Source organism: Podarcis raffonei, chromosome 1 (genome assembly GCF_027172205.1).
Source record: "Podarcis raffonei isolate rPodRaf1 chromosome 1, rPodRaf1.pri, whole genome shotgun sequence".
Lineage (NCBI taxonomy): Eukaryota > Metazoa > Chordata > Lepidosauria > Squamata > Lacertidae > Podarcis > Podarcis raffonei.
Window position 1 is genome coordinate 119,306,571 of NC_070602.1, and position 12,233 is coordinate 119,318,803.

Below are 12,233 nucleotides of genomic sequence, written 5' to 3' on the forward strand. Positions count from 1 at the left end.
ATAGATCTCAATCTTTGGAGTCTGGCAAGCTGCCCCTCTCATCATCTTGTCTTCAATCGCATTGTTGCTTCTTTCCTACTGAGCACTAGCAAGGGCTTGTTGATGATGGGCGACACCCCTTCATTTGCTTTCCAGTTCTGCTGCAACAAATCGAGGGCAGCAACAACGGTAGTTTAGGATGAGTTTAGGGGCAGTCTTCATATCAACTTTCTTACTTTCAAAGATCCTGCAGCCAACCAGCCACTTCTTCCAACAATATAAGCTGCCCAGTGAAATGTAAGGACAGACCAGTTTTGGCGCATGCTTCCAGAGATAAAATGGCTAAATAATGTAAAAGAGGGGGGCGGGTTGGTATCACATTAAGTTTTAGTACATCACGTATCATTTTCAAAAGGGCAACTCCCAAACCATGCAGTAAACCCAACCTCTTGTGTTGCCCCTGGCTGCAACTATTTAACATAAGTTAATGTAAGTCTTTCAGGACCGGTGTTATGTGCTCTCGGTGGCCGCTCCCAGTCAGCAGTCTAGCTGCTGCATTCTAGATTAGTTGTAGTTTCCAGGTCACCTTCAAAGGTAGCCCCACGTAGAGTGCATTGCAGTAGTCCAAGCGGGAGATAACCAGAGCATGCACCACTCTGGCAAGACAGTCTGCGGGCAGGTAGGGTCTCAGCCTGTGTACCAAATGGAGCTGGTAGACAGCTGCCCTGGACACAGAATTGACCTGTGCCTCCATGGACAGCTGTGAGTCCAAAATGACTCCCAAATGGATCCATTTGGGGGCACCAGATTTTGGGCTTTCTCAGGGCACTGTATTATGAAATATTACCAAATTCCATCCCTGATCCTGGAGAGTATTACAATGAATCATAATCTATAAATGCAGAGTCAACCCTGAAAACTCTGCATTGGCTGCTGAAAGAAGCCTTGCTACTAATGGAGGAGGCACCCATACAAAGGTCTCACCAACTGACCTTAGTGACCAGAGCAGCAGAGGACCTGAGACAGACAGAGAGCTGGATATTGGATATTGTTTTCTTTGGAACTTGTGAGCTGTAGCAAATTTCAAAAAAGGAACGTACTATGACATAATCAATAGTGTTAAATTTAAACTATAAATATTCTTACATGATCCTTTGTTTCCCATTTTCAGTTCGCAAGACATATCAAGAAATCTGAAGGTCAAAAAACACCAAAGGTTGAGTTGCAAATTTCAATATATGGAGTGAAAATTCTAGATCCCAAAACAAAGGTAGGAACCCTCTTTTCTTCCTCTTCTCCCTCTAGCATTCTGACTATTTGACGTAATACATATATTAAATTAAATGTATCCATCTCATTGGCAAGCAAGAATCAAAAATAGCAGAAGGTCTGTTATGAAACATGAGCTCCCATCATGGCCACTGCCAAGAATAAATTTACAATAGCTATAAAACATTGCGTAATCAAGATAGTAACACAGTATATATATATTCTGCTTATTTGAAGGTCCTGAGCAATGGATTGGATCCATCCATCTTTTTTCCTTCAGTTCCCTCTGCAGCTTTTCTGGGGGTTGGCCGGGGGGGGGGGGAGGGAGAAATTGGAGAAAATTGCCTCCCTGCTTCTTCCAGTGGGATCACCATATGGGTGGAGGTAATGATGAAATACATGGATCAAGGGCAGGGGAAACTCTTACAACCTGCCATGTTCCTATCAGTCTCCCAAAGAAAAGTCACCCAAGGAATAACTGAAATTCACTTCACAATAGCTCAATTGGCTAGCGTGCAGTGCTGATAACGCCAAGATTACAGGTTCAAACCCCATATGGGACAGCTGCATATTCCTGCATTGCAGAGGTTCGGACTAAACCATGGGTAGGCAAACTAAGGCCCGGGGGTTGGATCCAGCCCAATCACCTTCTAAATCCGGCCCACGGACGGTCCGGGAATCAGCATGTTTTTACATGAGTAGAATGTGTCCTTTTATTTAACATGCATCTCTGAGTTATTTGTGGGGCCTGCCTGGTGTTTTTACATGAGTAGAATGCATCCCTTTATTTAAAATGCATCTCTGGGTTATTTGTGGGGCATAGGAATTCATTCTCCCCCCCCCCCAAAAAAAATAGTCTGGCCTCCCCCAAGGTCTGAGGGACAGTGGACTGGCCCCCTGCTGAGAAAGTTTGCTGAGCCCTGGAAACATTCCTTAGGGTCCCTTCCAACTCTGATTCTATGAATCTGTGTGGTTTATATTCCAAAGAAATATAAAAAAGGGGCCTGTGAATGTAGTGAAAGGGAAGTAAACACCTTATTTGACAAATTCTTCTTTGCCTGCAAAGTGGATGAGAAGGAGCAATACTGAGCAGGGAAACAGTTGAGTTATCAGGAAGACACTGCTGAAGGAGAAATGTAGAAGGAATGCAAAGAACCAAGAGTAGCAAAAAAGAGAGAGAGAGAAATGAGAACCAGTGTGTAACACCAGGCCAAAAAAAGGAAGGTACAGCGAATGCTGGCGATCCCAGAAACTCTTATATTAATGAAGAACGAGAACCACATATTCTTAAAGCAGAGAATAGCTCCCATACAAGTGACATATTTTTCTCAATATCCTGAACTGCTTTCCCATGACACTAGCCAGAAGTATTAAAATGCTGCCTAGGGACTTGGATTGAAAAGCAAATAAGTATCATTTAAGCATTCTGTTTCTATAAACTTACAAAAGTATGTTTTCTAAGTTGGAAGTTAGCTGCTTAATGGCAGTTTAAGCAACAGTAGCGTGTTCAGTATTGGGGCATCCCCATGGTATGGCAATGCCTGCAGACTCCTTTACATTTATGCGTTCATTGCTCTTCATGCACATGAGGGCAGCTGACAGAAATGGTAGGCAACTAATATTAGGTATTCCCTTGTATAGAGACGCAGTACATAACCAGAAGGAGGGTTATATCCAGGGCCATACCCAATTTTCTGTACTAGGTGATCACCTTTCCATATCGAAATATAGGAAAATAACCTCCCCCAAAATGTTGCCCTCCAGGATAGAACTCTAGAACTCCCATCATTCCTAGTCATTGGCTATTCTGGCTGGGCCTGATGTGAGTTGTGCTCCCAAACAAACTTCTAGAGGACACCATGTTTGGGAAAGCTGGGGAAAAATCAGTAATCACCTCTACAGCGTTGGCATTAAAGATTCATGCAGTCAGTGCAAACAATTATTTTTCAGTTCTCACTCTTTTATAGTAAACACGTGCCTTAAATAAATAAAGCTTGCTCTTTTAAGCTCACTGTAATGTAACCGATAGGGATTTTTATTTATTTTTATCTCAATGTATTCAGCATGGTGATGATAATGATGATCTTGAAAAATCAACTCTGAGCCAAGTGGAAACTGTGTTGGGCAAAGCCCAACCTGGTTATGGAATGGGATGTCCCTTAATGTTGGTCACAGCTTGCAAATGGCACCACATTCACTGAGACACAGAAGGTGAAATGAGTTTGCTGAAGGGTGTTGATACCACGTTGCTCTCAAAGAATGCAAGAAAACTTCACTTCAGCTGCTTTAATCCAGGGTCACAAATCCTAATTTGGCTTTCTAAAATATTCTGCAATCAGGATTAGTTGAGAGTGATTGCAGAAGTTGTTTTCCGTGTACGTGTTTCAAGTGCCCGATATGTTTAACATATCTCTTAAGTGGTATTCTGAAATAAAGCATGGTACTCTATACTTCAAGATCCCATCCTTCTATCTGGAAAACTGGCATTTGCAACATCCACTCACTACAGTTAATATACAGTCGTGTCAACTGACGGGATGTTATGTACAGCAGAAATATGTTTTGTGCAGAAACTACATTGAGTGTGATCCAACAAGAGAATGGAGCTGGAGCTCTCCCAATATCTGCAATGGAACATCTTGTGTTTATGCTTCTTTGCCTTGTGTAGCTGAAAATTGGACCCAGATGCCTGTTCAGATTGCAGGCATGTCTAACAAAGCAGTGTATTGGTGTGTGAGAGGCATATTTCATGTGAGAAAGTAAAATTATAGCTTGTTGTGGTAACTTTTATGGGGCCTTGCTAGATGATCATCAGACCCCCAAATGCAACCCAGGATGTGTAATTGCACCGTCATTTTTTTAAAATTTTTTTGCAGGAAGTCCAGCACAACTGCCAGCTCCACAGGATATCATTTTGTGCTGACGACAAAACTGACAAAAGGATATTCACTTTCATATGCAAAGATTCAGAGTCAAACAAACACTTGTGCTATGTCTTTGACAGTGAAAAGTGTGTAAGTATGAAGTATTTTTTTAAAGCTGGTTTGGGGTTGAGTTTTGTTTGCTACGCTGAAAGTTATCGTCCCTTTTCTTGCTGTAAAGGCAGAAAAGAGAAGAAAACTTGCAAAAGCTTCTATCTTTGAAGCCAAAGGTATGAAGGTATTATCCCTGTGCTCCTTTGAGACTGTTGCAACCAGTGCTTTTTTTTCTTTTAAAAAAAATGTTTAGGGGTACTCTCATTTTCCTACTCATATTGAAATACTGCCCCTCAATGAGGCCAAACTTAGATTCACAAAATGTTTAGGGGTATGCGTCCCCCTGCGTTCCCCCCACGTCCACCCAGGAAAAAAGCATGAACACTGGTTGCTAGAAACTGCAGGATGGGAGAGTGCTGTTGCACACAGGTTCTGCATGCTGGCTTTTCATAGGCGTCTGGTTGGTCACCGAGAGAGCAGGATGCTACACAAGATGTACCATTCCTTGGCCTGACCCAGCAGCCTTTTCTTATGCTATGTCAATCACAGACCATATAAGGAAAGGCAGAAAAACAGCCTCCTTGTTTCTTAGTCCAAATATTTCTTAGTCCAAAGTATTTTATACTTCAACATGGATACCCAAAATATAGGCACCAAGCACAATTAAGCATCAAGGTTGCATCCTGCTGCATGCTGCATTAAAATACCGAAGAGCAGTGTGTGGTGGGCCAGCGTTGGGCCTTGCATTTTAGTATTAAGAGGAATACATGTGCCCTTGACAGCTAGCATTTCTGTTTTGTACCTCTGCATCTGAAAAACGGGACACAGGTGGCGCTGTGGGTTAAACCACAAAGCCTAGGACTTGCCAATCAGAAGGTCGGCGGTTCGAATCCCCGCGACGGAGTGAGCTCCCATTGCTCGGTCCCAGCTCCTGCCAACCTAGCAGTTCGAAAGCATGTCAGAGTGCAAGTAGATCAATAGGTACCGCTCCGGCGGGAAGGTAAACAGTGTTTCCGTGCACTGCTCTGGTTTGCCAGAAGTGGAGTCATACTGGCCACATGACCTGGAAGCTGTACACTGGCTCCCTCGGCCAGTAAAGCGAGATGAGCGCCGCAACCCCAGAGTTGGTCACGACTGGACCTAAGGTCAGACGTCCCTTTACCTTTACTATCTGAAAAGCAGTACCAAAAAACCTGGGAGAAATGTCCTTCACTGTTCTGAGACTGAAGGAAAGGCTCTGTCTTTTATCTTGCTGTAGGGCTTTGACTGTTTATAGAGCTGTGCAGTGTTAAGTGCTGCACAATGGCTAAAGTAATGTTTTGGATACTTTCCTTCTCTTAGATCTTGTGTTCATCCTTACTCTGCTTCCAAATCCCGATGCGCTTTTTCATTATAAGTAGTAGGACAGTGTAAGTAGGACAGTCACATCACCCATGTACAGATAAGTTTGCATATCACGGATGCAACCCAGCCTTGTGACTCAGTGGTCCAGGTCTGGGGTGGATAAAAGCATTGGCAGTCATTGCAACTCTGAGTCATGTTCACTGGTCAGGAAATGCAGTGTAAAAGCACACACAAATCATGTTCTGTGAATACCAGGACTTAAGCCATTTGGAGCCGCTCCAGGTCTAGCCATCTGTAATTATCCCAGAGACAGGCTAGTTACACTGTTATTGGCACTGGCTTAAAATCAGCTCCTTGGTGGTGGCCAACGCTCTGTTCCATCTGACCACCCTTCATGTACTACGTCTTGAACAATAGCCTTAATGTCTTGTCCTTTTGAATGCATTTTGCCAACAGAGCTCTAAATGTGGTTTTTCTGCACTCTTCAATTACATTTGAAACAGCTTGATGTATCACAGGGTTCACATGCAATGCAGTGTTCAACCATGGTTTACATCTATGTGACATGGCAGCAGTAACACTGGAGTGCTTCAGTCATGATCTTCTCTCCAGGAACCCACACACTTTCTCATTGAAGCCAAGCCATGGTTTGGCCTAGCATTACATGTGAACGAGGCCAGTATGTTCCTTTAGGGGTTTGGTTTCTGCTCAGCTAGAGTTTACAAGCTAACAGTAATATTTGCTCCATATAAAGGCAGAAGAGATAACTTTAACTATTGGTCAAGCATTTGACCTGGCTTACAGGAAATTTCTGGAATCTGGAGGAAAGGATGTCGAAACAAGAAAACAGATTGCTGGGTTACAGAAAAGAGTAAGTAGCAGAATTTGGGTTTCTTTTCTTGGTTTAAGTAATGTATTGTTTGGATTTTCAAAGATATACTGCTGGCGTATAGCAGGACAAAAGTGAGAATTCAACATTATAGAAAAATTCATTACGACAACACATGAAATTAGGGGGTTGTGTCCGACTAAGTCCTACTCAGGGTAGAACTATTAAAAACAACAGATTTAAGTTAATCTTTACTAACTTGTCCATTAATTTCATTAGGTCCACTCTGATTATGACTTAGCCTGATCCAACTCAGAGAATCTATTGCTAGTAACTAAAGTACCCTTAAATTGTTTTTAGTGGATTCATCTGAACTTTTGCACACCCCACCTGTTCAACCTGTGATCTCAATCCAGGGGTCCCAAATCAGGCAACAACACCCTTGGCTAATTTGGGGCCTATCTGCCCCAACCTAAATCCAGTCCCGAAGTAGCTAGGGGCAGGGCAGGCTTATGTTTAATTAGTTTCTTAAAATAACAATGATCTTAGAAGCGGATTGAAAAGTACCTTGCACCAGGCAGGAAGGAGAGCCAGGAATCAGGCTCCTACTTTCTCCTGGTGTTCATGGGCTTTTTCACAGAGGTTTCCCACCTGGTTCCTGCCTCAACTTCCTCCCTGACAACCGTGAATTACTATGGGCCATCCAGCCCGACGTGCAGTGATATGTGGTCATCAGAACCCAACTCATTCAACAGCCAAGCTCCTCCAAATATGCCTGATTTGGCTCTGATTTGGCAGCCAAATCCAGTATGCTCAGCCCTAAATATTGCATTCAAATATTACATATTCTGTATGCCTATGGGTCTACACAAATACAGCATGAGCTTCAGTTTTCTGAATAGCTTCATTAAAAGCCAAGTGAATGGTTCTGCAGTGGTCAGGGCGTGTTTAAGCCCCAACTTGACTGGTCAGATGAATGCCTATTTGGCCACAGTTGATTGTTGTTTAATATTTCATTCAGCATAGGATGTCCTGTGTACATGGATGCCCACTGCTTTATTGCCTCAGAATGTTATTTGAGAGCTACAGTAGTATGACTTGATAAGATTCCAGAAAATTTGCCCCAAACATTATTACAACTTTTCTGGGGCCCCTTGCCTTTAAATTGAGCACTTCAACTTGCTTTACTGCTTAGTTTTATGCTGTCTGGGGGGGGAGGGAGCGCATAAATTGGCCCAATAAATAACCTCTTCTAAATTGCTCCAGGTTAATGTTCTTTTTCTAAAGTATTTTGGCATTAAGCATAGAAGAAGAAGAAAATGAAAGAAAACAACTTGACCCAGCTACTCTAATCCCATGGGTAGAGAAACTGATACTGGGACAAATCAGTCTATTTGTTAATAATAATTCTGGATCAAGTGGAAGCAATAAAATGAGTTGAATCTCAGCTTGAAGAGAAGAACGCTTTCAATTAACTTTAGAATGGACCTTTCCTAACTAGAACTCACTTGTGTGTAGATATTGTAGAAAAATCTTGAGCACATTGAAAGCTGTTGCTGATAATACTACTGTATATAAGCTCCATTTTGATTCCATGAAAAGTCATGTCTTATGCTCCATGCAGTGGAGAATTTGCACCTCTTGATCTCTTGTTTGTTGCAAGCTTAGCCACCATCTCCAAAGGGCCCTGGGTGCCTGGGCACTCACAAATTTTTCACTAAGGGTGCTTGGCTGGGTGACCCATTGCGTCACACACTGCGGTGGGGTACTCCATCACACACACTCCCATTGCAGCAGTGACATGTGACGTCATGTGCTGCGCATGATGTCACATCTATGCACTGGGCACCCACAGTGTTGGGTGGAACCCAGCACGCATGATTGCAAGACCTGATTATTCTATTTGCTTCCTATATGAGATATGCATCCTTGAGAGGAAAATTTTAATGGATAAGTATCAACAACTTGCTTCTGTACAAACCTCTTTTCTTAATAACGGTGAAAATTTTGTTCCTTGGTTATTTGCTTTCCTGGGCTCATTCAGGAAGTGAGTAAGAATGAGTCAATAAATCCAACGCAGTTCATTAGTCTCACCTTTCTAATAACTGCATTTTTATTTTATTTAGATTCATGAACTAGAAACAGAAAACATTGAGCTAAAAAACAAGGTTCAAGATTTGGAGAACCAGTTAAGAATAACGCAAGTGCAAACTTCGCCAGTAAGTACCCTGGGCAAAGCTGTTTTTTCTTAGTAGAAATGCAATCACTTTAACACTTTTAATGCTTACTTTGCTTCTAAATAAATAACCCAAAGGCTCTTTTCTGATTGACTTAACAAATAAATGGCAATTTCAGTGTTGAAGTAACTCTAAGATTGTGATGAGCTAATGAAAGGGAAAAAACAGTCATGCCTTAAACTGGCTAACTTTACTCTTAGTTTCAACACCAAGATTCAACGTTGAGAGTAGGTGACAAGGTCCCTGAAAAGTTAGTTTGCCTAATTACCAGGTACAATTACAAAGTGCCAAAACATCCAAGTATGACGAAGGGCTTCCAGATCATTATTTGGTATATCAGCATCTCTCTCTTTTTTGAGAACTTAAGCATTGCCAGAGAACTAGTCCCTAAATTTGGGTGTATCTAACATTGTCAAAGTTTTGTCACAAACATACAGTTACTTACTTACCAGTTTGTTTTATGTGCAATGCACTTAACTAACTTCCTTTTCCTAATCCTCCCTGCAAGTGTGTATGAAGTCGGATTCCATGTAAAGCTGCCTCAAAAATCATATTTCCCTGTTTGTTATAGTTGACAATTTTGGTTCTTGTTTCCATGTGTGATTGTGGATGTACAGTCGTACCTTGGAAGTCAAACAAAATCTGTTCCAGAAGTCCGTTTGACTTCCAAAACGTTCAGAAACCAAAGTGTGGCTTCTGATGGGCTGCAGGAACCTCCTGCAGCCAATTGGAAGCCCTGCCGGATGTTCGGCTTCCAAAAATAGTTTTCAAACCAGAACTGTCACTTCCAAGTTTGCGACGTTCAGGAGCCAAAACGTTTGGGAACTAAGCTGTTCAAAAACCAAGGTACGACTGTAGTGGATTTTTTGAAAGCAAGAAAACTCAATCTTAATTAAGCCAATGACAGTATGGTTTTGGGTAATGCTACTATCACCTAATGTGTTCAGCTGCATTTAAAGCACAAATTGCCTACAAGCTACATCAATGGCAGTCAGTGGCATAGAAATGCAATTACCTTATGTCGAGAATTCCAGAGTATGCGCCTTTTGTGAAATGTGGCCTCATTTTGCAGTGCAACTTTTGTTGATTTCTACTCAGTTTTGATTTTGTTTTAATTTTATTGGAGGCTCATCCAATAATTTTAAACCAGGGTGGCTGTTTTCAGTTATGTGTGTCAATATTTGTCAAAAAGTTGTTTGCTTTTGTGCTTCTGTCCTCTATACAGTTGTGTCTAGTTAAGTCCGCAGTAGTTGTATATATTTAATCTGTGGAATCCTGCTCCTCATGCAAGGAAAGCAATTTTTTATTTTTTAAAAAATTAAAAAAAAAGAATGAAATATTTTATTAAAGAATGGATTACATGATGTCTAATCTAAAAAGTGATTTGAAAAAATAAATGTAATTGACATGGGTTCATAAATTTCATGATGGTCTACTTTTCACAGATTTAAACAACCTTGTTAGTGATGATTAAATCATGCCTTATAATGCAGTCTGTTAACCCGTAGGCAAATCTAGCTTTTAATCACACAGAATGTTTTGTCAATAAAGAAATGATTCATAAAGTATGTCTTTAATCAAGGTAGAATAACAGTAACAAAAGGGAGAAAGAGGATATTCGTGTGTTGTCACCATCGTGTCTCTCATTGTCTCTAGCAAAGTCATTTAGAAACCCTTTTTTTAAAAAAAGTTAATTTATTTATTTAGTCAGTCATTCAGTCAGTCGCTTTATTTTGCCCAGGGCAACCCAAAGCAATTTACAACCAAATAAATACACACAAAACACCCCATTATTTACCATTATCTCTTTGCTTCCCTCAACCACCCATTTCTACAGTCAGCTTTCTGTGTGTGGTGTGAGAATTACTAAACATATAAATGTGTTTCAGGGTGTGCAAACACACCTATTTATTGATTATTATTTTTTATGTCTGCCCCATTTCCTAATGAAAAACCTCTCCAGCCAACTTCCTTCCAATAATTTTTTATTGGCCACATGCTAAGGAATTCTGTACCCAGAAGTCTTCATAGGCTGCCACTGGCTTTCTGGGTGCTTGAAGCCAGAAAGTTGGGGGGGAAATAAGATAGGCAGGTTCCACATAGGATTCCTGTATTTCAGGAACATTTAACGTAAAAAGCAACTGAGAGAAATGATCTGTTTCAACAAAGAGACATTGTTTTTATGTAACAAGATTTATGCTTTTTAAGTATTGAGTGTGGAGGGCATAATGAGGTGGGACGTGGATTTAAGAAAAGATCCGTAGGCTAACAAAGCGTGGCAAGAGCGAGGAGAGTGCATATAAAGACATACATTGTGGATATTCTCAAAATATAAGAGCTTAATTTTTAACCTAATAATAGGACCATCCAGTACAATAGATGTCACCAATTTACAGTAAATGTTAAGAAAATGGTAATGGGGTAATATTCATAGAATCATTAAATTGTAGGAGAGGGATGTGGGTGGCACTGTGGTCTAAACCACTGAGCCTCTTGGGCTTGCTATTCAGAAGGTCAGAGGCTTGAATCCCCATGATGGAGTGCGCTGCTGCTCCTCTGTCCCAGCTCCTGCCAACCTAGCAGCTTGAAAGCACGCCAGTGCAAGTAGATAAATAGGTACCGCCGCGGCGGGAAGGTAAACGGCGTTTCCATGCACTCTGATTTCCATCACAGTGTCCCGTTGCACCAGAAGTGGTTTAGTCATGCTGGCCACATGACCCGGAAAGCTGTCTGTGGACAAACGCCGGCTCCCTCAGCCTGAAAGCGAGATGAGTGCCGCAACCCCATAGTCCCCTTTGACTGGACTTAACCATCAAGGGGGTCCCCATAAAATTGTAGGGTTGGACCAGAACCCGTGAGGGTCTTCCAGTCCAAAATACACCCCCCCCTGCTGTCCAGTTATAAAAGACTGGATTTAATGCAGCCACTCGCCTCTTTAGCCATGGTGACAGACCCTCTGTTTCTTGCATTCATTACAATCCCAGTGAAAACAAATACTAAAGATGTAACACACTATATATATTGTTTATCATTCTGTTCCTTATGGAAAACACCCATTCCTCTACTGCTAATGCCATCCACCTCTTCAGAACAATCACAGTAGCAAGATTGAGAGACTTTGAGCAAGTGAGCAAACCGGAAACCTTCACAGAAATTATTTGCCTGAAACTTTGTGAGAATGGCCCGTCCAGCACAAATGTCGAAAATTAATTGTTAGCATTATGCTCAAGGTATTTCATTTCCCACTGCTCATTAGGAATGCTGCCTCTGATATTTGTCATCCTCTTAAGACTGTAGGGGGGGAAAAAACCCACGTTTGGCTATAGGCTTCAGCAAATGTAAAATTACTCATCAAGTTATAATGCAAAAAAAGTTCAGTGTGGTTCGAATTTTGCGTTAAAAATAAATGAGCTACTTTCAACTTTTCTGTTTGGTGAATATTTAATATATGGATTTAAAAAATGTATATTAATCATACGTTAGAGCCCTGACATTGCTTTTAGTGAGGATATTTACAATGAATTTTTAAAGAGCATAATAAAGTATGTATTATTAATCACGATGCTAAATATGGAAAACAAAGCAGTAATGGGAAGGTTA

General features: G+C 41.3%; 1 protein-coding gene across 11 annotated transcripts in view; it reads left to right on the top strand.

Annotated features, from left to right (window-relative positions):
• GULP1 (GULP PTB domain containing engulfment adaptor 1) overlaps positions 1–12,233 on the top strand; it is a 170,670-nt gene that overhangs the window by 134,829 nt on the left and 23,608 nt on the right. For all 11 annotated transcript variants that reach the window (XM_053360094.1, XM_053360079.1, XM_053360117.1 and 8 more), the window contains 4 exons: positions 1,151–1,249; positions 4,125–4,262; positions 6,322–6,438; positions 8,523–8,615. In XM_053360094.1, the coding sequence (XP_053216069.1) occupies positions 1,151–1,249; positions 4,125–4,262; positions 6,322–6,438; positions 8,523–8,615 (447 nt within the window). The remainder of the gene's footprint in view (positions 1–1,150; positions 1,250–4,124; positions 4,263–6,321; positions 6,439–8,522; positions 8,616–12,233) is intronic.